This window comes from Globicephala melas, chromosome 8 (genome assembly GCF_963455315.2).
Source record: "Globicephala melas chromosome 8, mGloMel1.2, whole genome shotgun sequence".
Taxonomy (NCBI): Eukaryota; Metazoa; Chordata; class Mammalia; order Artiodactyla; family Delphinidae; genus Globicephala; species Globicephala melas.
Window position 1 is genome coordinate 545,382 of NC_083321.1, and position 25,715 is coordinate 571,096.

Consider the following 25,715-nt stretch of genomic DNA (forward strand, 5'->3'; position numbering starts at 1 on the left):
CCAGGGCTTCTCCCACTGCTCCCTCCTGGGAGCATGGCCGTTCCCAGCAGGCAGTGGACCTGTGGCAAGCTGTCGTTCCGCAGTGACCACACAGCCCACAGCACCACCGTGGGACACGGCCAGCCTCTCAGAGCCCCGGTCTCCGCCGTGGTGCCCCCACCCTCGCTGTGTGGTGCCCATCGGGCTCCCAGGCAGGCAAGCTGAGTCAGCACCTGCAGGGGGAGGCCAGGGCCCCTCTGCACGGCCCTGGGGTGACGCCCACCGGAGTGTCTAAGTGTCGGGGAGCCTGGGGCTGTCCCGGAGCCTCCAAACCCACAGCGATCTGCAGGCCGTGCAGGACTCCCTGCCAGCCTGTGGGTCTCGCCGTCACCGGCCACCAGCGGGCAGACAGCCAGGGCTGGGCCAGAGGGGCCTGCATCCTCAGGGCCTGCTGCCCCCCACCCCCCGGACTGCCCGCCCCATCACTGATGAGGAGCCTGGGGTCCCAGGCCGCCCTGACCCCGCCCGAGGCCGCAGCGCACACAGCACGGAAAATGGAAGAGTGTATTTTGCCTGTCACTCTCTCTGTCTCTTGGAAAAGCTCAGGCCGGCTCCAGGCCAGGCCTACAGCAGGTCGTAGAAGTAGTCCAGGCCCTGGCCCAGCTCCCAGATGGACAGCCCGACGCCCAGCTCCCTGGCCAGCTCTAGCCGCACCTGCAAGGACTGAAGCAGTGGGAGTGTCGGCCCCGCCCTGCCCGCCTGCCCCACCCTGGGCCACCTGCCGACCCCTGCCCACCACAACCAAGCTGAGGGCCAGGGTTGCTGGGGAAGGGCTTGTGTCTGCTGCCCCCATGCCCAGCGTCAGGACCCACACGCACCTTCAGTGTCGGGTAGAAGACGATGTGCCTCCCACCGCGGCTTCTGCAAGACAGCAGAACCCTCAGTCCGCCAGCCCGACTCCCACCTGCCTCTGCTCCTCCCAGCCCCACCCCCCTCCAGCCAAAGCCTCAGGTGCCCCTCCTCGGGCCAGGCTGGCCCTCAGGGGCAGAGGCCGAGCTCGAGGCCCGCATCACCTGGGGCTGCCCCCGGACACTCACTTCTTGTACTCGAAGAAGTGCTCTGCGGCCTGGCTGTCCCATACCATCTGGGGCCGGTGGTCCTTCAGCGTCTGGATGTACCTGGGGGAGGCCGGGTGTGGGTGCGGGGGCCCTCCCCTGCCCACCTGAGCACCTGGACAGGGTGGAGGTGGCCTCTGCCCTCACGGAAGGGGTGAGGCCACCAGAGGGCAGCAGGATGCGGGGTGTCATCCCAACCCCCGATGGTCTGCGGAGTGCCTGCAGCACACTGGGCCAGGTGGGAGGGCCACGCGTGTGGCCAGACACGAAAAAAAGTCAGGAAGCAGGACCATGGGACGGGGTCTGGAACACCCGGGCCAAGGCTGCAGCAGCCGGGTCCTCACTGGGGGTAGGAGGAGGACAGAGACCCCGAGAGGCTGCTGAGATGTGAGCAGAGGCCGTGGCCGTGCTTCAGAGCTCACGCCGCACCCTGAGCTGGCTGCATGGCGTGCGGGTGGAGCGCAGACCCCGTGCTGTGGGCGCAGCGCCTGCTGGGCCGGTGGTGCGGGCAGGAGCTCCTGGGGTCGGCCTGAGGGAGACTGCACCTGCTGCAGGAGAAGCAGCAACTTCTGCAGTTGCGGAGGAGGTTTGGGGCCAGCTGCAGGCCTGAGGATGAACGAGAACTGGGGGCAGCCTCGGCACTTCCCCCCGCCGCCCCCGGGGTTGGGGGACAACAGTCCAGGGCAGTGGTTTCCGGGCCCTTTCAGAGGCCAAGTTGTTCTCAGCCTGCCTCCTTGCTGTGGACACAGCTGCCCCAAGCTCACGGCAGGCCCCACCTCACTGCCAGGAACAGGGGTTGAGAATCCCTCCCCGCCCAACAGAGGACACACAGAGGACAGGCCGGTGCCTAAGGTGCCGCATGGCCAGGACAACTGGGGTCTCCAGCTCACCCCGTGTCTTCCTGGCACGCAGCTGATGACCAGACAGGCCGGAGACCTGCAGCCTGGGCCCAGGGAGGGGGCTGCGGTGCTCCAGGCTGCACCTTGCACATCGGCAGTGGGTCAGGGCTGGACAGAGCCCCCCATCAACCAGCTCGAATCGTCCAAGATTATTGCGTTATACTTAATTAGCACAACGCTCTTGGGATGCTTGATGTCATCTGCAGCTTCTGATCCAGCGTCGGCTACGTGGCTGAGACAGGTGTGGCATGTGCGGGGATGGGATGTGTGGGGAAGGGTGAGGCATCCCGACCCAGCCTGTCCCTGAGCCCCCGAGGCCCAGGGCAGATGCTGGCGGGCAGGTGGCTCTGGGCCCTCACATCTGGGGAGCTCTGGCTGTGCACTCCTTCTCCGGGGCTTCCCCTCAAAATCTGCTACCTGCTGGAGGTGGTGAGGCTGCGGGGGCGGCTGAGGCTGGGGGTTCAGCCAGACCCCTGAGAGCACCTGGTCCCTCCCCTCTGAAGGCCGAGGCTTGGCGGTGCCAGGGCGGGGACCACACAGGCCCTCACACTCGCCTGGGTGCAGCCCCGGGAACGTGGAGCAGCAGAGTGGGGTGTGAGCCAGGGTGGGGGCAGAGGGACAGCTGTGCAGGGGGCTCCCAGGCAGGCGGTCCAGGAGGAAGAGCAGGGCCACGGGCGCTGAGGGTCGGGGTGGCAGGGGCCTGCCTGGGAGGAGGAGGAAGCCGGGGCGGGGTGGGGATGAACGGAGGGAATCGGTACCAATGGGCCCTGAGCGTTTCCCTGAACTAAAGCGGAAGGCCTCGGTCACACGCCGGGTGACTCTGTTTCCACGAAATGTCCGGACGAGATGAGTCCACAGGCAACGCAGATCAGTGCCCCAGGGGTGGGGTGAGGTGGGGGGCTGCTACCAAGCGTTCTGGAATTGGAGGTGGTGGCTGCACAACCCTGAGAACGGACTAAATGCTGCGCAGGTGTGCGCTTTGCAGTGGGGGGTGTACGGTGCGTGACTCATACCGCCCCCACTCAAAAAAGTTCTCGGGCTTTGGAGTGAAGGGTTCAAGGAATGGCAGACAGAATCGTAGACGAAGACACACCGAACAGGTGGGTGGAGGATTCAGGGCACCGAGACGAGGTGCACGTCCCCCAGTTTCCAGAGGAGTGAGCAGAGACCACCCAAAGAGAGGTGATCAGGCTGTGTGGGTGAGGTGTGGGTGAGGGGGAAGAAGGGAGCTGGGGGGGCGGAGGAGGAAGGGGACACCCCGCCCCAGGAGGAAAGCCTAGCGAGGCCTCTGCCTCGGCTGGCGGGGCCTGCGGTGCCCTGCGCTCTCCGCTGTGACCCCACGAGAACTGAAGGGCCTGACCTCATCTGGCCAAGTCTGAGCCACCTGTGTGCCCTGGGTGGAGAGGCCGCCGGCAGCGTGACCCACAGCTGCAGCCTGCCCCGGATGGCACTGCTTCTGAGCCGGCCTGAGGGCCTGGGCTGGGCATGCCCCGGGGGGCACCTGACCTGCTGGCCCACCTTCTGGGCAGGTGACCTTCCTGGGCACCGAGAAGGGCGGTCCGCCCTGACCCGGTTTCCCCTGCAGCCCCTGCAGCATGCAGCCAGGACTCCACGGCCCCTGGTGATGGCCTTCCCAGGCTGGGCCGGAAAGGGGCGTGTGGAAGGGGTAGGGCCCCGCCGCCGGAGGCCCACACGGGGGGTCCAGTGGGTGCCGCTGCGGGTGACGTAAGGAGGTGCCCCCACCCCTGGGTCCCAGGCCCCCACCTGCAAGCAGTGGGACCGTTCCCAGCTGTGCCTCCGACGCGAGGGCTGGCAGATACCCTGAGCAGAGGCACTGTGGAAGCGGGCCGGGTCAAAGGTGCATGGGGAGACCCCGGCTGGGAAGCAAGAGCAGGACGCTTGGAGAGGACCAGGACAGGCTCCGAGATCACACAAGCCAGTGAAAAAGCAAAGGACCTCAGTAACGAGCACGGCGCAGGGGCGGAGAAGGCCCAGAGCCACGGGGGAGTGGCGACAGGCAGCCCTGGGACCAGGCGCCACCAGTCGCCCCGAGGCAGAGCGAGACCCCGGCACAGGACACACAGGGAGAGCTTCCCCGAGCCTCTGTGCCCTTGACCTCTGGTGTCCTGGCCCTAAAAGAGGCCTCTGAGCAGGGGCAGGGGTTCTGCCAGCCATGGCCTGCCCTCGGGGGTCCGTCTGGCCGTGCTCTGCTGGGGCTGGCTCTTCCTGAGGCCCCTGGGAGGCAGCGGCAGGAGAGGCCAGGCGGGGTGGGGCTGTAGGTCCCAAAGATGCAGGAGCATGGCTGCACACTTGGCTTGAGGGCACTCACGGGACTAGCCGGGCACCCTGGCCGCCAGGGCAGTGGGAGGGCCTCCCAGAATGGGGGCTCGGCAGCCATGGGGACCCACGGATCAGCACGCAGAACTGCACGTGGGGTGACGTGAGCCTGCAGGCGGGGGAGCCCTGGCCCCTCCTGGGGTGTTTCTCAGTTGCCCAGACGCCTCAAAGTTGGGAAGTGACGAGGCCACGCACACAGGAGCCTGGCCGTGGTCGTGATGGGGTCTGCTGTCACCCAGGGAAGGCCAACAGAGGCTGGGGGGGTCAGTGGAGAACCCAGAATGTGCACACACAGCCTGCCCTCCGCCCCTCCCCCTGCGGCAGGCACAGAAGGCGGGCCTGGCTGATGGAGGCCAGAAGGCCAAGCCCCGGCCTGACAGAGCTGCCAGCCTCCCGCCCCTGCTCCGCGGGGTGGGCGAGGGAGCAGATGGTGCGGCCGCTAATCCCCCACTGCCTGAGGGGGCCGGGGACACCTGCCACAGAAGGCCAGGGTCTCAGCGCTGGAGACGCTGAGACGGGAGAGCAGATAATCCTGGGCCAGGCTGGCCTGAGCTTCTGTCAGCGGAAGAGATGGAGAGACTCCGGCGGCCATGGGGCTCACCTGCCCCTCACACCTGGCCTGTCATCTGCTCAGGGACAGAGGCTGTTGTAGTGAGTTCCGGGGTGGAGACCGGCTGAGGGGTGCATCCTGGTGAGCTGTGTTTCTGGGGGGGCCGGACCTGGGTGAACACGCTCACCCCCTGCAGAGGCAGCCCTCCCCTCTCCTCCCTCCCCTGAACAGGCATCCACCCGCAGGCGGCCTCGTTAAGCCTGCCTATCTGGTTCCCCAGATCCGAACTACCTGGCCCTGGGAGGGGGAGGGCTGCTGACCAGCCCTGGGAGAGGCCTCTCCCCATGACCCCCAGAGCCCCAAGGCCCTGAGCCCAGGGGTCAACCCTGCCCTGCCCACCGGGGAAGGGCTGGAAGAAATCAGGCTGTGGACAAAGGAGGTCAAGTGCAACCCCAGGGGCCAGCCGGGGGCCCCACCCCCTGTCCAAGGCTCACCCAGGGTGCGGGCAGCAGGCGGCAGATGGCCGGCCCGGGCCCTGGGAGGGAGGAGGAAGCGGTGGGGTGGGGGCACTCGGGCCGCGGGAGGGTGAAGCCTTGGTGCGGGCGCCGGGTGTGGGGGGTCCTGCGGGCCCACCCACCACGGGATGAGGAGCGTCCGGGAGCCGCCAGACCTGGTCTCACTGCACCCGTCCGAACTCGGCCCCATTCCGTGGGAGGGCTGAGGCCTGGGGAGGAGAGGAGCTCGGCGACGTGCCAGTTCCCCAGCTCAGGCCGGCAGCAGCCCCGCCGCCCATGCATGGGGGGGACTCCGGGCATCCCCACACCATGGCACCCCCCAGATGCCGACGCGACCCCCGGAGACAGCAGTCAGCCCTTCACGGGCCTGTCGACTCCCCCCGGGCCCCCCTCAGCCCCTCCACAGGACAAACTCACCGGGTAGGACCCAAGCGGGTGCCGCTGCCTGACCTCCATGTGCCCCTGAGCGGGGGAGCCGCAGCCCTGCCACCCGGCACTCAGCCTGCTCGGCCCCTTGGGCGGCCCTGCTGAGCCGGCACCTGCTTGGTCCAGGTGAGGTGGGTGGCGGACTCCAGGAGGTCTGGGCTGGGCGGTCCCTGACACACAGCCCAGCCATGCCCCCGGGCCTGGGGGAAGCCTCTCTACCGCCCCGGCACAGGCCCACCTCCCTCCTCTGCCTCCAGGCCTGGCTGTCATCAGTGGGGGCACGTCTGGTGGGGGGACACGCTCAGCTGGGGTGGGGCCCGGATGAGGCGATGCAGCCTTCCGTCCCTGGCTGGGGGCAGCCTGTATGCGTGTGTGTACGTGCGCACCTGTGCTCTCGCTAAACACACATCTTCATAACCAGACTCCCCCCTCTGCCTCCCAGCCCCTCCTCAGAACCGGCAGGGGCCGTGTGGTGCCTTTGTCGCCGGGCCCCACGAGCTGGGTTAATGGCTGCAAAAACTCCACCTCATGAGCTACTGCTGGGCCCACATTTAGTAAAGAAATTACAGCTCTTCACTCCTCAGGCGGTGTTAGAGATGAACCGTGTCCCCCCAATTCATATGTTGCGTCCTAACCCCCAGAACCTCAGAATGTGACTATAATTGAAGGTAGGGCCTTTAAAGAAATGTTTAATGTAAGATGACTGAGGTACCCTGGGGTGGCCCTAACCCCACAAAACTGTGTGCTTATAAGAGAAAGTCAGGAGACAGACCTACACAGAGCAACGACCCCGTGAGGACACAGGGAGGAGACGGCTGTCTACACGCCGAGGAGAGAAGGCCTCAGGAGGACCAGCCCTGCCCACACCTGGGTCTGAGACTCCAGCCTCCAGGGCTGGAGACGACACTTCTGTGGCTCAAGCCCGGCCGTGGTACCTGTGTGGCGGCCTGAGCAGAGGTGGGTGGCACCTCCTGCCCTGCCTGTAGGCCCCAACACCTCCTGCCCTGCCCGTAGGCCCGGGCCAGCAAAGCCGGGGGCTGGAGCAGAGGTGGGGCGCCGGGTCCCTCTGGCTCTGCCTCACGCGGGCGACCCTGGCTACTGACCCCACCTCTGCAGCAGGAGAAAACGCCCTCCTACTCCAGCTCCTGAAGCCCTAGGGCCTGGTGCTGGGAGCCCGAGCTCCAGAGGCAGCTCTGCCCGATGCCCCCCGAGCCGGGCACCCTGTCAGGGACGCTCCGAGGAGCCCCACGTCTGGAAAGGCTGTGGTGGGGACGGGGCAGCACACAAAGAACAGACAGCAGCAATGACAGGGAGGACAGATGGGCGGGGCGGATCCAAGGCACAGGCACCGGGGGCCGAGAGCCCCTCTGCTGCGGGGACATGGGGTAGGCTTGGGCTGCTCCAGGGCAGCGCCCGCCAGCGCGGCTCCCGCCATCCACAGGGCTCCCCCAGCAGAGGGGCAGGCCCCAGGGAGGAGGGGCTCCCAGGCCTGCGCTGGAGCCCAGGCCCTAGCACCAGCTGTGCGCACCGGGCAGGGTCGGGGAGGCACGGGGAGGCACGGCTGACTCCGACATCCCACCCCTGGAGGGGCCCAATCCGCTTCTCCTCGTCCTGGAGGCCCTGCCTCCAGCACAAAAGGGACCCAGGAAACGGGAGCCCCGCCCCACTGCGGGGGCAGGCCGGGAGCAGCCCTCCAGGACCAACGAGTCCAGGCACGGGCCAACCCAGCAGCCTCTGTCTCTCCCCCAGGGCAGACCTGAGAGAGTCACTGTGGACGACGGGCGCGGACAGCCTGGCGGGCAGCTGGCATTCGGCGCCTGACCCCTGCCTGGGCTGACACGCGTGTCCCTGCGGCAAGCAAGCCTGCAGGTGACCCTGCAAACAGTGGGGAGCAGTGGGCACACGCGCTCAGGTCACAGCCTCGGGACCGTCTCTTCTGACGGAACCAGGTCCCTCAGAGAAGCGTACAACTCTTGGTGTCCAGGGGACGTGACGGCACCCAGAGTGAAAGCAGAGGGTCAGGAACCCCAGATGCCCAACACCTAGCCAAGCGAACGAAACTCACAGCATCCAGCCCAGAGCAGAGGCCCACGGAGAGCTGGCTCGACGGGACCACGGGAAGGGGACAGTGCTGACTGGACCCCAGGCGGGCCCAACGCCAGGCAACCGGTCTCACACAGTGCTGAGAGGACACGCAAAGGCTAAGCCCCAAACGCACTGCCTGACAAGAGAGCTACTACGACACATGGGAAGGAAAAGCCCCGGACGAGACGCGACCAAGAAACGGTCTGTGGGCTTGAAGACAGCAAGGAAAACTGAACAGAAGAAAACAGAGGCCAAAAAAATAAAATGAGTGTCAGCGGATGGGGGGACAAACAGACTGGCCTAACACACGAGTACTCACGGGCCCGGAAGAAGAGAAGAGAAAGGGAGGGACAAGAAAAATCCTGGAAAAAATAGACCATAACCTTTCCACGTATGATAAAAAGGATAAATACACAAATCTAAAAAACTCAACGGAAACCAGGTGGCAAAAATGTAAAGAAGCCTGCGTGGAGGCACCTGGTGATCAGAGCGCGGGGGTGCTCGGCGGTGATACGTGTGGAGTAACCGGGTGACGAGTGTCTCGTGGGACAGAACGCACGGGAAGATGGCGAAGCAACACCGTCGAGGTCCTGGAACAAGCTGGCAACCCAGAACCCCACATCTGGCACAAACATCTCCCCAAAACCCAGCAAGATAAAACGGAAGAGGATTCAACACTGGTAGAAATGCATAGCAAGCAACACAAAGGGCGTCCTTCAGGCTGAAGGAGAGGAGGCCGGGGGGCCGCGTGCTGCTCGGGCCAGATGGGGGCCGCACCCCCGCCGACCCAGGGGAAGAGAGGGCACTGGGACAGCACCCTGCAGGCGCCTGGTACGTGGTCAGACCCTGCCAGGCCTCCTCCTCGCCGCACCCCCTCACTTCTGGGAGACACACACCTGACACAGGGTGCCGTGGCAGACGGCACAGGAAGCCACCTGGCTTGGGGCAGCCGCTGGCTCACCTGGCCCCGATGACAGGCTCGCGGGTGTCCTTGGAGGCGGAGTAGTCCATGCCGTAGAAGTTGAGTCCCAGCAGGATCTTGCTCCGCCACTTGGACTTGGGGTCCAGGACCTGGACGCAGGCTCGCACCCAGGACAGCGGTGCGCTGGGGCCGGCCCTGCGGGGCCAAGGAGAAGTGGGTTCAGCAGCAGGCAGAGGCCTCAGACGCCCCAGGTTGGGGTGGGGCCCACACATGGAGTGGGAAGGACGGCAGCAGACAGGCGGGCCCCTGCAGTCAGCTGAGAGGCTCAGGTGAAGCCTGGGATGGACAGAGGCAGCAGCACGACGCCCCCGGCCACAGGAGCACCTTCTCCTGGGCAGCGAGGCAGGCCTAGCACCACAGCCACCATGTGGCGGCCAGGATCGCATAGGCGTGGATGGAAGCCCGGGATGGCATTCCCATGGGGGTGCCCGCTGCCCTGTGTCACGTGACTCCAAAAAGGAGAAGGTCGCCCAATGCAAGGCCAATTGCGGGCTTTGGGAAGACGAGACCGGGCCCTTCCTGTGCCTGGAACCGCGAGCTGACAAAGCATGGCCCTGAGCAGGCTCGTGGGAAGCTGGACTTTGCCTGAGCGTCTAGGCCCCCGGTCGTGGGAGCATCTCTGCGCCAAGCCAGAGCGCACGGGGCCCCGGGGTGCCCCCACTCACTGCTGCGCCGTGGAGTAGTCATAGGTCATGAGGCTGAAGCCATCCAGCACGGGGGCCAGCTGCTCAAGCTCCTTGTGTGTGAACATGCCCAGCTTGTTGGTCCTGCAGTGAGACGGCGTGGTCACCACACCCAGCTCGCACAGCCCCTCCAGCCCCGCCCCAGCTGACACCTGGGCTCAGCAGAGGGCACGGCAAGCCGGCCGTGTGGGCTCCCAGCTCACGCCCCTTCCTCCCACGCCAGGAAGACACCTCAGGTCACTTTCCCTGCAGAGTGGCCCAGCGCTCGGTCACAGGGGATGGCCCGCAGCTGGGTCCTGACAGGCAGAGCCTGCTGCTGGAGGTCCAGCAGAGGCCCAGCTCCCCTCCTGCCCAGTGCACTGGAGACCGCGGTTAGCCCAGCTCCGGGAGGGCCCATCCATACGTGGGCACAGGTGCCCCAGGCCAGCCCCGCTTCATCTCAGCTGCGAGCACGCTGCTATGAGCAGAGCGCCCTCCCTCCCAAGGCCTCAGGCCTGGGGCAGGCGGGAGCCCAGGTGCCCTGTCTGCTAGACACACCTGGTCTGCTAGCCCACCCGCTCTGCCTGCAGCAGCCCCTAGGACTGCAGCCTTGTCCCAGGGGGGTCGGGGCCCTCTGCTCCCCCCAACATGTGAGCAGAGAGAGAATCCCTCTTCTCAGCCAGCACCTCCAATCCCTGGGCAGGGGCAGGGGGGCCCACCGTGTGGACCTGAGCCATGGTCACTGGTTCCACAGGGTCCAGGCAGCCCGGCCCAGGTCCGCCCGACACATGAGGCACCTGTGGGACCTGACGACCAGCAGCACCAGCCAACGACCCCAGGACCCCAAAGCCCACCCCCGAGGGGGGTAAAGCGACCCCAGAACCCCGAAGCCCGCCCCCGAGGGGGATAAAGCGACCCCAGGACCCCAGAGCCCGCCCCCGAGGGGGATAAAGCGACCCCAGGACCCCGAAGCCCGCCCCCGAGGGGGTAAAGCGACCCCAGGACCCCAAAGCCCGCCCCCGAGGGGGTAAAGTGACCCCAGGACCCCGAAGCCTGCCCCCGAGGGGGTAAAGCGACCCCAGGACCCCAAAGCCCGCCCCCGAGGGGGTAAAGCGACACTCAGTGGTGGGCACCTGCCGCGGCAGGGAGCTCGGGGACACACCTGGGGAGCAGATGCCCTACCGGGCAGTGACAGCCATGCTCCCTGTGGCCACACTCCAGACCGGCCCTCTAAAGTCAGCTAGAAGGCGCCAGGCCCGGCAGGCAGCGTTTTCCTCCCGGCTCAGCCCGAGATGGAGACGGGCCTGTGTGAGGAGGGCCTGGGACCTCGGGGCCTGGCACATCCCACAAAGAGCGGATGCCATCAGCTCCAGGAAGATATTTCCACAATTCAAAAGCTCACCCGTCCTCAGGTGGACGTTCGCTCAGGAACCCATGGACACCCAGCCCTACCGTTTCTGGATTCGATGGCTCACAAGGGAAGGCAGGGTTGCGAGCGGAGCAGTTCAGTGGCCCAGCAGGGAGTATGCCCCTGTGCCTCACGTCCTGGTCACTGCAGCACGGGGGCCTTCCAGGAGACATTCCCTGCTCAACTGGGAGAGGGGATTCCACCCCCAGGGGTCCTGGAAATGCTGGTACCAGGTGTGAAGGGGAGGCCGGCGAGGGACAGGACTAAGGCAGGCAGAGGGGCAGGAGCAACGAACTCAGCGGGGGGAGCGGGCACCAGGAGGCCTACTACCCTGCTGGCCTCACTCACCCCATAAAAAGAAACCCTTCTGCTCAAACCTGCTCAGCACGGCAAACAGCCTCACTTTCACTGGCCGATTATTTCTTAGACAAACACTCTCAACAATGGCCACGGGGGCCAGGGAGAATGGAGTTTTCCAAGCCCCTTCTCCCAGTCACACTGTTCCAAGAAGTCCGCTGCTCGGGGAGGAGCCTGGTGCAGGCTCCCATCCCACACGACTCCCCGAGCCGTCACCTTTGCTGGTTTCAGCTGCAGCCCCGTCAGAGGCAGGCTCTGCTCTGTGCAGCCTGCGCCCACTGCGCTGGGGGCCGCGGCTCCTGCCGACATCAAGTGCACGGTCCAAAGGGCTGCAGGGGCCGCCCTGGCCCACCAGCCCCTCTGCTTCCCAAGGCTCTGACCACCTCATGGCCTCTGGCCACGCCTCGTGTCTGGGCACCCGGGGCTGCCAGGTGCTTCTCACTGAGTTACTACCCGTCTGACTGCAGGCACCCCTCCCCTCCAGAAGGCCAGCCTGCCCCACGGGATCCTTCCCCCCGAGACCCTGAAGCTGCCAGAGGCGGGGCTAGGGCAGCGCCCGTGTCTCCTCGGGGCGTTGCAGGATGAGGTGGCCCTGGTAGACGTCATGTGGCCTGGCCTCCCCTCTCCACGTGGTCACGGACAATGGACACGGCGTGGCCTATAGACCAGGGGTCCCCAACCCCCGGTCCTTGGACTGCCACTGGTCTGCGGCCTGTCAGGATCGGGCCACACAGCAGGAGGCGAGCAGTGGGCAAGTGAGCGGAGCTTCATCCGCCACTCCCCGTCGCTCCCACTACCGCCTGAGCCACCCCCGCCCCTGCCCGTGCAAAAACTGTCTTCCACGAAACCGGTCCCTGGTGCCAAGAAGGTTGGGGACCGCTGCTCTAGACAGTTTCCCCCCAGACACGAGGAGGCTCGCCCAGAGAAGGACCCCCACCCATCTCCTTCCTGACTGTGGGGAGATGGCCTGCCCGAAACCATGGGAAACCACGGGGGTGGCTGCAGCACCCGTCAAGGTGGGCACCTGCCTGTGAGGATGCGAGCTCACCGCAGGGCAGGTCCTGGGAAGGAAGCCAGCCCTCCATGCCTGAGGCCAGTACTTTCCTGAGGGTTCCGGGAGTGCTGGATTCTCAGAAGATACAGCCTGAGAAGCCGGGGTGAGAACTAACTCAGAGCCCCCTCCGGAGCGAGGACGGCCCAGGGCTGATTAAACCAGCTGACTGGTGCTGGAACGTCAATGGGGGCCAAGCCGCGACCTCGGGAGCAGGGTTCAAGGTCAGAATGGCCGCTGTGCCAGCAGCCCCTGGAGGGAGGCCCCAGGCCAAGGCGCACAGCAGCAAAGGCGCGCCGGCCCTGGCGCAGCACACACAGCCCCTCCTGGGGCGGCTGTTCCCGTGGCGGGCAGCGCAGCCTTTGTGAGGCGACTGATGCTGCAGAAAACCCCAGAAAGACTGTTTACGGCTCCCTGGCTCCTCTGTTGGGGCTGCTAACCAGAAGCATGGCAGAACAAGTCAACGATGAGACCAATTCCGAGGCCGCCAGAGCCTCTGGAGAGAGCAGGGCTTGCTCGCCAGCCGGGGGCATGCAGCCCAGGCCTGAGCCCCCCGCAAACACACCCCTGGCTGCCAGCAGGGGCAGGCCAGACTAGGCCACAGCTCAGCGGCAGTGCCCAGGACCCGTGCCTCCAGCCCTGGCCACGGTCTCCTCCCTCCGGTCACCTCCTCGGCTGCCGGGTGGAGGGTACTTCCTCCCCTGGCCACCGCAGGGTGAGAGAGCGGCCCTGGCTCACACCATCCACTTCCTGCCTAGGGGACAGGAGCTCAGGCTAGACGGCTGGGCAGAGAGGGCGCCGGTCAGAGAGCCGCTCCCCACCCTGCCCCAAGCCCTCCCGCCCTTCCAGGCCTCGCCCAGAGACCAGCCCCTCCATGGGTGTCTCCCGCCCTTCCAGGCCAAGCCCAGAGACCAGCCCCTCCACACACACACACTCTCCAGCACGTGGGCTGGGAGTCTGCTCTCTGCTCCCGTCAGAAGCTGCGAGGCCCGAGGCCCTGGGGAGTGGCGGGGTGTCAGCAGGGAGGGGCTGCAAGCAAGGCCTCTGGGTCCCACCCCCGGCCAGGCAACCAACCTCTCCCCAGCCAAGACTGAAGGGCTGCCCCAGCTTCCGAGGAGCTTGTCTCTGCCGACGGCCCCTGACTACAAAGGGCAACCGGGGCTCCATCGGCCACAGCACCCCTCCCCGAACCGTCACAGAAACCAGCAGACCCCGGAAACGGGTGCCCACGTCTGCAGCCGAGCCCACAGGCTCTGTGAGTGTCTGCCACCCCTGGCTCTTCCAGAACGGGGCCCCCCATCCTAGGAGGACTGGCGGCCCCTGCTACCGCCAGCCTATCACACGCGTGTGTTGCACACAGGAGCACACACGAGGCTAAGGGCCCTGGAAAGATGGGGAGAAGAGTCGGGAGGGAGGCCGAGGCCTTTGGGCTTGGGTGGGACCACCGCCCAGGCCTCTGGTGACGTGTGCGGGCTCTGGGGGCACGAGGGCCAAGCAAAGGGCGGGCAGCCAACCTGGGAGCGGCAGGTGCCTGCTGTGGTGGCTGCGGCCTTGGCCTTGGAGCGCCCGCAGGCTCCTCTGTGTGGGGCTATCGGCCTGTGAGCGTCAGGGTCGCCAGATAGCTCGGGTCCCAGAGCTGCCCACCCGCTCCTGTTAACTGGCCCGCGCTGCAGAGCGAGCCGACAGCCGGGGTGACAAGATGCATGGACAGCGGTCCTTCCAGAGCAGTGCACTGAGGGCCCAGGCTGCCCTGGGAGCCAGCGGAGACCAGGCAGAGCGCAGGCAGCACCCCTGGGCCTCTGTGCGCCATCGACCCGCCACTTGGCTCTGAGCTGCCCTCAGTCCTCACTGTGCGATCTGGCCTCCTCCGCGCCCAGCACAGGCTGGACGTGGGAGCCAGGCCACCTGACTTGGCACTCGGGCCCCGCACCTCCCTGTCCCGGGGGTTCTGGAAGAGCTGCCTCACCGGGCTCTGCGTCCCGGTGTGTGCAGGGCCGGGGGTGGCTGTGCGAGGGGGCTGGGCTGGCTGCCGCCCTGGGGTGGGAGGTCAGGGCCCCCTGGGCACAAGCCCTCATCTCAAGGCAGGATATGAACAGCTGGGCTCAGCGTGGGAGCCGTGACCTCCTGGGGCCTAAAGCGGCACAGGCCCTGCACCGCAGTGCCCGGGGCCTCGCCAGGGACCAGCGGGGGCGGGGAGCGAGTCTAAACGACACGGTGTCAAGCGCTCAGGTGTAAGGACGCAGCCTTGACCCGCTGACGCATGAGGGCACGCTGAGGCCACCGAGGTGTCCGAGTGTGCTGATGAGGACCCCTGTCACACACGCGGTGGCCAGCGTGTACCTGGACGGGGCTGGCCAGCAAGCACGGCACTTACCCAGGGGCGACAGCGGGCGGGATGACCAAGAAGGCTAGCAGCCGGGCCTGGTGCAGGGCCTCGGCCACGTGGGTGAGCAGGTGAATGAGGCCCCTGCAAAGAAACAGAGGACAGGTCAGGGGCAGCTGGGCCAAGGCCCGCTGCAGGCAGACGCCCCTCACGGCCACGCTCTGCCTTGGAGGTACGGGCTCCCGGGTGGGTGCACCAGGGGGCCTGGAAGACACCGCGGGGATCGCCCTCCACCTAGACTGCCTGCCCAGCCCCCATCCTTCCTCACACTCAAGCCCCCTCCCTCCCCACAAGAGTAGGGTGGAGAGCAGAGAGGGATCGGTGTGGTGCCCCATCACCTCTGGACCCTCCTAGACACACAGCCGGGCAGGGAGTCAGGAAGGACCCATGTGGACCTGGCCTGCTGGCCTGCTGGTGGCCAGGTCAGCCTGGGCCACGAAACACCTCAGGCCGTGCTGAGAGCCCTGCTGCACCCGGGAGGTGCCTTGAAATGAGGACTTTGGGGCGGCTCCATTGATGAGGCCTTGTGCCCAGGGGGCCCTGACCTCCCACCCCAGGGTGGCGGCCGGCCCAGCCCCCTCGCACAGCCACCCCCGGCCCTGCACACACCGGGATGCAGAACTCTGTGTGCCTTGGCCCCAGGGGGAAATAAGGAGGGGGCACCGGCGTGTGCTCGACCAGGAGTGCCTGGAGGCGGGGGAGCGTCTCTGCAGGCAGCGGGCCACCAGGCAGGGGGCAGAGGAGACAGCAGTGTCACGGGGTCGCCTGGACCCTAGGCGTGTGGTAGGTGGCAGTATCTCAGAGCTGGCGGGCAGCACGTCCGGCGGGACAGTGGCTCTGGCACCACCTGGGAGCACTCGTCAGGACACCCCAGTCCCGGAGGCCACCGTCACCGTGCCTGGGAGGCTGTGGGCCCAGTGACCGACCTGGGTCCTTCGCTGCAGCCCCTCAGGAGCCCCCTCCGTCTGGAGAACAGGCAGCAAGCGCCCCCCGCCACGACCAAGTGCAGGAGGGCCAGAGGGGCTGCCCCGGCCCCCAGCCCAGAGCAAGTCCGCGAAGAGCAAGGGGGTGGGGCAAGCACAGCTGCCGGCCATCCCGCCAAGGCCGCCATGGGGCCTGGTGCGCACTGACCACTGGACTGTGGCAGCCTCTCAGAGCCTCCCAGGTGGCCCCCACTCAGCGGGAGCGATCCCGGTCACTCCACTCTGGCTTTGACTGTAGGTGGTCAGGGGCGCCCTCGGGGGAGCACACGGGCTGGAGGGGGCCGGCACCTCCCTGAGGCCAGAAGCTGTCAGCACCTGTCACTGCTGGGTGCCTTCCTGGCTTCTGGGACCACCCAGGGGATTGCCTCTCTGTGAGAGGGGGGAGGCGGCCTCATGGCCCAGGGGAAGCACCTGCTCGGTGGGGACCGGGGGCAGTCTGCTGGGACGGAGTCCCTGGGGTTTCCCCTCGGCTGCCCGCCCGCCCGCTCGCCCGGTGTGAATGCAGGAGACGGGCCTCTCGCCAGCGCCGGGCAGCCCCGCACGCTCCTCCCCAGGAGGCTTTCATGAGAGGGCCTGGGGGACCCGCAGCCCAGGGTGGCACGTGGACAAGGTGCCATTGCCTCGCATCACACCAAACAGGCCTTCCCAGGGTGACCTGGCGCTTTGGGTAGGAAACAGAAGCCTCAAGAGGGTGACAAGTGGGCACAGGAGCACGGACGCCCCTGTCATGCCCGCCACGGCCAGGCCTGTCCTCGGAAGCAGCTCCCAGGCAGCAGTGTCCAAAGCCATCTACCAGGCTGGCCAGCCTCCGCCCTCCTCCGGGCCCCCCGCCAGGAGCCCCCGGGGTACGGAGGCGCTGCCGGCTGCTCCGGCACCTCCTTGCCCAGCTGCACCCCCTCCTCAGAAGGCGCCATAAGGCCTCCTCAGCAGGGCCACCACCCGGCAAGGACGGAGGCAGAGCCGAGGGGGTGGGGGGATTGTCTCTCGGCCAAAAGCCAGGGCCCCCGACGTGCAGGTGCCGCGTCGGCTCCCAACAGACGTGGGTATCCTCCACGCTCTCAGCCTGGCTGTCTCCACCCATCCTCCTCCTGAGCTCCAGCCTTGGGGCCCTCCCAGGGCAGGTGGACAGAGAGGGAGCCTTTCAGAAGCACCCACTGGGGCGGGGGTCTGAGCACCGAGAAGCAGGCACCGTGGCCGGGGGCCTGGGTCCAGGCCACCCCTGTTCCCGAGGCCAATAGTGGAGTCTCCCTACCCCCACCCAGGCAGAGAGGCCCCGGCACGCCTGGCTCCATGCACAGCTTCCTCTGGGTCTCGGGCAGGAGGCCTGTCCCCCTGCACAGACCCCTTGACAATGCGCATCCCCCTGCATTGAGAGGCAGGAGACCCCACGGACGCTGTCTCCGAGCAGGCAGAGCACCGCCTGCAGCTGCAGGAGGGTAGGAGAGGAGCCCTGCCCAGGGCTACCCCAGGGGTTTGGGACACGTACAGAACCAGGAGAGCGGCTCCTGCAGGGGACCTGCCCCTCTCCCGCCCTGCCGGGTCACTCTGGCTGTGAGCCTCATGTGCAGGGTGGACGCTGCGAGGGGACCACGCGGCATCCTCCCAGGCCGGCTGACGCAAAGCCCGTGGGCCTGGGCGGCACATCCCTTTCCCAGAGGACTCTGTGGCCACCTGCTCCAAGGGCCCCTGGCCCTGCACGGCCACCTCTTCTCCAAGTCCCCTGGGGGCTCCATCAGGCCAACCACGTGGGTGTCTCAGCTGGCCACCTGCCCGCAGCTGCCCCCGGGCCTCTTGGAGCCACTGTCCGACTTTCTCGGGGTGCCATCCCCACCCCCAGGTGCAGACTGTGGGAAGCAGGCCCTCCTCCCACACGAGGTCCCCCCACATCCTTCCTCCAGCCTCTTCCTGACCCCTGGGGGCCCGCACGCTGCCCACAGCCCACTCACACGTGCTTCTGGATCAGCAGCTGGTTCCAGACCTCCACCACCAGGCCGTCAAAGTGCTGGCTCTGAGAGGAACGGGGGCTGCTGAGGAGGGCCCCAGGAGGAAGGGGTGGGAGGGAGGCGCAGAGGCAGCCCCGCTTCCTCCCACCCAACCAGGCCTCAGCCCGAGGGCCAGGCTGCAGGCCTGGAAGCCCCTCTCTGAAGGTGGCGGCGTGGGGGTCCCCAGAGGAGCCAGGAGCAGAGGAGCTGGGGCTCTCGCGTGCCCTGTCCACTGGTATGCCTCCCCCAAACCTGACCCCAGGGCCCTGAAGGGTTCTCCCCTCCCCGCAGCCCAGCACCAGCTACCAGGATGGGTTCCCTCCCAGGAGGGTAGCCGGCAGCTGGGCACTGCCCAAGGGAAGCCCCTGCCCCCGAGACGCATGGTGGCCAGAGGGAGCCCACGGCAGCCGGTGGTGGCTGTGCAGGCACCGGGCGTCACCTTGGCCACCTGGACGACGGTCCTGCTGAGCTCCTCTATCTCGTCCTCGCTGTCCAGGACATTCTGAAAGTCCTCGTACGTCCAGTCCTCGAACCGGAGCCGAGGCACTGGGGACAGACCCGCAGAGACTGTGACCCTCTGTGCCGGCCCTGCCCACAGGCTGGCCCTTGGCCTCCAGAGCAGAGTGACCACAGCCAGGCACCCAGTGAGGTCATCCCAGTGCAAGGTGGCTGGGTGAGGGAGGGGCACCAGGGGGCGCTGGGGAAGGACGGAGGTGCGCACCCTCTCCTCCCGGCACACCAGGCCCCCGAGTGCCCGGATGCTGGCCTGCCCGCCGCCTCCTGCCTGCCTCCGGCTGGACCAGCCTCCGCCGGCTCCCCGCTGGCCCAGCTGCAGGCCCCCTTCCTCCTGTTCAGCTGTTATGTGCCCCTAGACCCCCAAGCCTCCCTCCCCAGCCCCACTGCACTTTGCAATGGGTCCCTTCCTCGCCAGCCACGAGCTCCAGGACGGGCAGGGCAGGGTGAGCGTCACCCTTGGGCGCAGCCCCCAGGTGCCCTCGATAAACACTCCTGGGTGAATGAAGCGATGGGAGGGCAGGACCACAGGCGAAGGCGGGCTGGCCTTGGCGGGCTGAGCTGGGTGGGCGGGAGGGCCAAAGGGCTCTGGCCGGACTGAGGGCCATGAATGCCGGGCTGGGGCGGCCTCACTTCTGAGCCATTGGGAGAGTGACCAACGTGCCAGGCAGCACAGCCTGGGTTACCAGGCAGGCAGGTGTGAAGACCCCGGGGCCACTGACCCACCCACAGGGAGCTCCAGGACCTCCACCCGTGGCATATGGCCTAAGGGCCCCCAGCCCTGACCCCGCAGGCCCACTGGACTCACCCACACGCAGGCCCCTGGCCTGCTTCCTGACGGCCCGCATCCACCCTGTAGGACGTGGAGAAGCCAGTCAATGTGGGGACACAGCCGCCTGCCCACGTGAAGACTTGCCCTACCCGCCAGGAGGAGAACAAAGGGAGGGGGGCAGGGGAGAGTCTGCGGGCCCTGCACTGCCCCTCCTCCCCCTGCAGGACCGCCAGGGCCAGGGGCAAGTGGCTGCTCTGGGGGCGACGACTCCGAGGCGCCTGGGACCATCTCTCAGAGCTGAGGGGAATCCAGGGGCCAGGCACTGACGCTGCCCGGCCGTGTCCTCCAACACACTGCCCCCCCAGCTCGGGGAGCCCCACCACCAGCTAACGCCTCCTCTCTCGGAACCCCAAAGGGAGGACATCTGTGCAAACACAGGTGCAAAACATGGCTGTCAGGACAGCCAGGCCTCGCGCCCTCCTGGACACTGTCTTGGACGCCTCCTCCCTGGACGCTGTGCACAAACCCCCAAGGGCAACAGGGATGCGGGTCGATGCTAGGTAGGCACCACGCTCGCACACACTCACACCCTCCCAGACCCCTGGGGTGAGCGCAGACGAGCAGCGGGGCGAGCACCTTGGTCCACGTCGTCAAGGCCCGTGACCTCAAACATCTCACGGCCGTGCCTCTTCAGCTGCAGCCACACGGGCGCGACGTGGGTGAACTTGCCCCCGAAGATCTTGGCGACATCGTAGCCGTGCCTGTTCCACTGGCAGAGAACGGAGAATGGGTGAGCCTGCTTGCAGCTGGGGCAGAGGGTCTGAGGCCACCTTGGGATGGGGGCACTGCAAGGCTGCCCGCACCATGGGGAACAGGACGCTTGGCGTGATCCCGGCCACTCCTCTGGGAGGCATGGCTCCCGCCACACCCCCATGGCGGCAGCGGCCAGGGGAGGTGAGAACGCAGACAGACCTGAGCAGCCACCTTGCCCTTGGGACCTCCCTGCCCACCCCAGGGCCCGGCTTACTGGCGTGACGTAGCCCAGGATGTCCCCAGCAAAATGCCTTTTGTGGGCCTTCGCTGAGCAGTAGCTGCGATGCTCGAGAACCACATCCTCGGCTCTGAGGTCTGTCACCACCAGACCCCGCTCCTGGACGGGCTTGCTTGAAAACTGAGTCTGAAACAGAAGGAGCAGGGAGAAAGCTTTGAGGGTTCGTCCCCAGGCAGAAGCCCAGGGACAGCAGCGGTCCTCTTGTTCAGCAGGGGTATGTCCCAGGATCAACATGGAGCTGCTGAGCAGGAGACCGCAGGGAAAGGCCTGCCTTGAGGAGCTGACAGGCCCCGAAGACTCACTCGCCTCCCCAGGGCTGCCCCAGAAAAAAGGCACAAAGACACAGCCAAAGCCGGCGTGGCTCCTGTCTGATCTGCTCAGTGAAGCGGGGAAGAGCGCAGGGGTCGAGGCAAGGTGAGGGCGGAAACGTGGCACGTCACAGAAGGTCGGCCCAGCGGGGGCAGGCGCACCCTCGGGCCCCAGCACCAGAAGCTGCTCCCGCCAAGGCCAGCCAGCCAGAGCCCTGGGGCAGCACAGCGCAGGCTGCCCAGAGGCCAAGCTCTCGGCTCACAGCCCCAGCGGGCAAGGAGGCGCGATGGCTCAGCCCTTTGGCCCATCTCCAGACTGCCCTTACCTTCTCCAGCAGCGTCTTCGAGGCAGCCTTTTTGGCATCTGACTTTGACAGGGTGGCGTGAACAGAGCCGCAGGCCAGGGCAAGCCAGAGTGTGCCGAGGAGCACCTGCATGGTGGGCGTGTCACAGCAGGGTCCAACCTCGGGGTCCAGGGGGCTGCAGAGAGAGCAGAGCCCGTGGAGACCCCCAGCAGGAAGGGTGTCCCCTCTGCCTACTGCAGCAATGGTCCTAATGGTGCCTGGGGCCTCCCAGCCCTAAGCTGGGCACTGAGCCAGCCCCAATGGCCAGAGTCCAGCTGTCAGCACCGCTGGGCCCTGGCATCCCTCAGACACCCAGGAAGGGCCTTCCTTGCTGCAGGCCGGTGAGCCCTGCCCCACTGCCTCGGGGCCGCCCTAACCACAGCCGGCCAACTAGGAAAAGATTGGCTCTCCACCCTCCTCAAACCCAAAAATATTCTGGCTACGAGCTACTGGCTTAAGTGCAAAATAACAGGGCTATGGAAAGGACTAGAAGAAAACTTGGGTGCCTGTGTACGTAGACTCAGGGACAAGGGCTGGAGAGGGGAGGCTTTTCCACCTAAGTCAGCAACAGTAAAGGTTACGATAGGAAACATCAATAGAGTTTACTACGTAAAAACGTGAAGCTTTCACTTAGGAAACAAAAAGCAAATTTATTTATTTGCTTTAAAAAAATATTTATTTAGGTTGTGCACGGTCTTAGTTGCGGCACGTGGGATCTTCGTCGTGGCATGTGGGACCTTTTAGTTGCAGCATGTGGACTTCTTAGTTGAGGCATGTGGGATCTAGTTCCCTGACCAGCCATCGAACCCGGGCCGCGGCACAGGGAGCACGGAGTCTTACCCGCTGGACCACTGGGGAAGTCCCAACGAAAAGCAAATTTAAAGAAATAATACGCAAAACAAGAAAACACTTGGAACATACTTGACAATGAATTTCTATTCCTCATCTACACGTGACACGTAAAGAACTCTTACAAACTGAAAATAAAACACTCCAATAAAAAATGCCCCACTATAAAATACAGAAAGGACGTGAAAAGGTGTCACACACAGACACCCCATAATACAGACCCCCCCATAACACACAGACCCCACCTCCACCATCACCAGCAACCAAAGGAACGGACGCTGAGATAAGACAGCGAGCTGTGCGTTTTGGTCCCCCCACCCCCAGGCACTGGCAAGGACTAACAGATTGATGCGACCTGACGACCTGGGGCAGCTTCACTCTCAGAGCTGTTCCTGAGAATTCATGTTGATCAGACCTTTTCGGGTGACAACGTGGTCACAAATATTATACTTTCCAACATGTGTTTCTTTTTTTTCAAAAATCCCACTTTGGGGGACATCCCACTTTTGTCGAAAACGCTCCAAGAAGCTCACTGCAGCGCTGTTTAATACCCTGCACTCCCAGACGCCAGAATACGGAGGGCACCACGGTGCTCATGACCCCCTAGTACAAACGTCACAAAGTGCACACGCACAGCAGGGTCCTGTTTTATTATAAATTTATTTATTTATGGCTGCGTTGGGTCTTCGGTGCTGTGCGTGGGCTTTCTCTAGCTGCGGTGACTGGGGGCTGCTCTTTGTTGCGGTGCGCAGGCTTCTCATTGCGGTGGCTACTCTTGTTGTGGAGCACGGGCTCTAGGCGCACGGGCTTCAGTAGTTGTGGCATGCAGGCTCAGTAGTTGTGGCTCGTGGGCTTCAGTAGTTGTGGCACGCGGGCTCAGTAGCTGTGGTGCACGGGCCCAGCTGCTCTGCAGCATGTGGGATCTTCCCGGACCAGGGCTCCAACCCGTGTCCCCTGCGTTGCCAAGCAGATTCTTAACCACTGCGCCACCAGGGAAGCCCTCCACTTCATTCTTAAGATACTGGTTTTAAACCATCAAACCCGTCTCTGCTCAGTGATGTGCAATTTGAGAAATGCTGACCATCGTGCCCTGAGCGACCATCACCAACACCTGGCAGGACCCCGAGCCGACTGTCCCGTGAACAGAATGCTGCCGTCCCCACAGCGGGGGTAAGGTCCGTCACAGATTCTCGCCCGTGAGCACAAATTCTGGAGCTAGCTGTGTTCCTGCGGGGAGGGCCGAGTGCACTTGGAAGTGAAGGCGTCGTAAGAGCAGGAAGACCCCAGCCCCGGCGGACGTTAACCTCGGGTTCTGTCCACACTGTGGGCCACCGTCTTGTTCCCTCAGCGGAGGAACCCTGAGGCAGCCTGCCACGCGCAGGGGGAGCGGGGAGCGGAGGATACTAGCGGGTGGAGGTCAAGAAGGAGCCAGCCCGGCGCGGCCCATCGTGCCCCGGGTCCCGGCCCCACGCCGGCCACGCCACGTGCTGCCGCTCGCGCCCGCAAGCTCCCGCCCCGCGTCCTTCGTCCACACCCGCTCTTACACGCACTCACTCACACCCGCTCTCACATCCCCTCTCGTCCACTCCCGCTGTCACACCCACTCACACACGGCCTCTCGTCCACACCTGCTGTCACACCCCTTTCTCGTCCACACCCGCTGTCACACCCACTGTCACACTCCCTCACACCCGCTCATACCACTCCCTCTCGTCCACACCGCTGTCACACCCGTTCTCCCTCGTGCCGCGCCTCCTGCTCTCACACGCACCCCCCGCGCGCTCACTCCGCGGAGAGGAACGGAGGCCGTAGGAGGCGGGGAAGCAGACGCCGGAACGCGGGACGCGGACACCAACCCGGCCAGCCGCCGCCGCGGCGCTCACCTTCATGTCCCGGAGACCGGACGCTCGCGAACGCCGTCGGAAGTCCCGCCTCAGAAAGCCCGCACGCCGCCGCCGCCGCGCCACGCCAGCTTCCGGGCCGCCGCCACGCATGACACGCTGGGGGCGGGGCCGAGAGGGAGGTGGGGGGAAGCCGAGGGGAGGAGCCTAGACGGGGAGGGCGGGGCCGGGGCAGAGGGGCGGGAATGGGGGCGGAGCGAGGTCGAGGGGCGGAACCGGGGCGGGGCGGAGCCTGGTGGACAGGGCGGGGCTGATGATGTGGGCGGAAAGGGGCGGGGTGGGCCGGACTGGCCAGGGCGGGGAAGCGGGCGAAAAGGAGGAGACCCGCCCGGGGCGGGTGGGGTCCAGACTTGGGCGATGGGAGGATCTAGAGGCGCGCGCCGACCCCGGCCTTCCGCGGGACCCGGAGTCGCCCGGGAACCTAACGCCCACGCTCGACAGCTGGCGCGGGGGTCTGGGTTCGGGGGAGCGCGCGGTCCCCACGCCCCGGCAGCGCACGCTCGGTGGAGGGCTGGGCTCCCGGTGCGACGTCCGCGTTGCGACCACGTGGGTGACCACGAGGGCGCGCCATGGGTTCCAGGGCCGCAGGTGGCCCGGAGGGCCGCGCAGGTTCGACATCCGGAATTCCACGTTCTCTCTTGAACGCGGGAATCGCCTCTCCAGGCTTTCCTCCTACCGCCTGGTGGCCGCCCGCCAGCCTAGCCCTCCTCCGTCAGCCCCCATGTCGCCCTGGGTGAGCTCTTCTCACTCTTTGGTTTTGGTCACCATCCAGGGGCCGGTGGTGCCCACAACGCTGTCTGGAGCAGGGACACGTGCTCCAGGCCCTCTGGATGGCCCCTGAACATCGTAAATCCCACATATTCTAGAGTCAGTGCTCTCTCTGTCCTCGCCTCCAGGAACTGTGGCACTTCTCACATGCAAATCCCACAAAGCTGGAACCCTCCAGAGGCTAACAGTAAGCGCCCCCGTCCCCCAACCTTTCAGCCCCAGCAAGGGGAGTCAGTGCGCCTCTGGGACAGATTGAGGGCACAGTGGCCAGCGGTTTTAATCACAAGGCATTTTACACCTGATACATGCTGACAGATCCTCCACCCATCCCTAGCTGTTCCCAGCAGTTTCCTGCAGAAAACCGCATAGCCCGTCCCTGCTCGGCCAGCCCTGGGACTTGCTGCACGGCTGTTTCCCCATTTCTGCTGCTCAAGAGGTTACTCCCTGAACTGAACTTCGTTCTCTTTCTTCCTACTCAGGTTTCCTTCTTTCTTTTCCTCCTATTTCTACCAGACGACCCCCACGGTCTTCCCAGGGGCTGGGGGCTGGTGGGTGTGATGAGGCATGTCACGTACCAACCGTCAAGTGTCACTGGGCATCTCTGTGTTCCTGGCACCCAGCTCAGCCCTGAGGCCTGACCTTTGGGTAGTGACCCCAGGTCAGGCAGAGCTCTGGAGAGAGCCCCAGGAGGCAATGCTGGATGCAGCCCTAGGAATGCCAAGGAGATCCCAGCAAGGGCAAAGTTCTCTGAGTGAGGAAGATATTTAGTCACCTTAGAATCCCTTGAGAGCAGAGATATTTGGAGCTAAAGGACTGCAAAGTTGGACTTCCCTGGTGGTCCAGTGGTTAAGAATCCACCTGCCAATGCAGGGGACACGGGTTCGAGCCCTGGTCCGGGAAGATCCCACATGCCACAGAGCAACTAAGCCCATGCGCCACAACTACTGAAGCCTGCGCGCCCAGAGCCTGTGTTCTGCAACAAGAGAAGCCATCGCAATGAGAAGCCCGTGCACCTCAACGAACAGTAGCCTTCACTCGCCGCAACTGGAGAAAGCCCAAGTGCAGCTACGAAGACTCAGGGCAGTCAAAAATCAATCAATAAATAAAAATTTTAAAAAATAAAAAAAGAATTGCAAAATCCACTCAGGGGTCACTCTGGTCCTGCACGGCATACCCCGAGAGCAGGCGGGAAGGAGGGACACCGAACCTGGCGCCAGACCCCCTCTTCAGAGCCCCCACTGGGCAGGGTTTGGGGGTCTTTGGAGTTGTGAGCACAAAGCTGTCAGCCTCCCAGCTGGCAGAGCTGGTGCCAAGGGGCCCCAGCACCTAGGTTGAAAGCTGGCTTCTTTAAATGGGCCCAGCCGCAGGAAGATTTAGAATGAGGCACAGGAAGGTTTAAGGGAGTCTGAACCGGAGTGTTAGCATTTACAGATGGGGCGACACTTGAACACGTTTGGCAGTGCGCGTTCCTGGAACATTTGAGGCAACTTGGGGT

The 25,715-nt window shown here is 65.4% G+C and overlaps 1 protein-coding gene and 1 long non-coding RNA gene across 5 annotated transcripts; one reads left to right on the forward strand and one right to left on the reverse strand.

The window, feature by feature from the left end:
• Positions 1 to 529: 529 nt before the first annotated feature.
• On the reverse strand, positions 530 to 23,554 carry CHID1 (chitinase domain containing 1). Of its 4 annotated transcripts, none has more exons than XM_030850844.2 (13): positions 23,435 to 23,554; positions 20,685 to 20,838; positions 20,027 to 20,176; positions 19,636 to 19,768; positions 19,036 to 19,080; positions 18,154 to 18,260; positions 17,679 to 17,740; positions 14,741 to 14,833; positions 9,554 to 9,655; positions 8,868 to 9,023; positions 1,077 to 1,157; positions 858 to 900; positions 530 to 702 (listed from the first exon to the last, which is right to left on the reverse strand). In XM_030850844.2, exons 2-13 carry the CDS (start codon positions 20,793 to 20,795, stop codon positions 604 to 606), a joined length of 1,182 nt encoding a protein of 393 aa, XP_030706704.1. In that variant the 5' UTR covers positions 20,796 to 20,838; positions 23,435 to 23,554; the 3' UTR covers positions 530 to 603. The 4 variants fall into 4 exon arrangements, with proteins under 4 accessions (XP_030706704.1, XP_060158715.1, XP_030706705.1 ...); XM_060302732.2 differs by lacking the exon at positions 23,435 to 23,554 and adding an exon at positions 23,408 to 23,430; XM_030850845.3 differs by lacking the exon at positions 23,435 to 23,554 and adding an exon at positions 23,323 to 23,427.
• On the forward strand, positions 4,742 to 10,581 carry LOC132597647 (uncharacterized). Its single transcript, XR_009564723.1, has 3 exons — positions 4,742 to 5,021; positions 6,575 to 6,778; positions 7,571 to 10,581. It is a non-coding gene; the product is annotated as an uncharacterized lncRNA (long non-coding RNA).
• Positions 23,555 to 25,715: the final 2,161 nt, after the last annotated feature.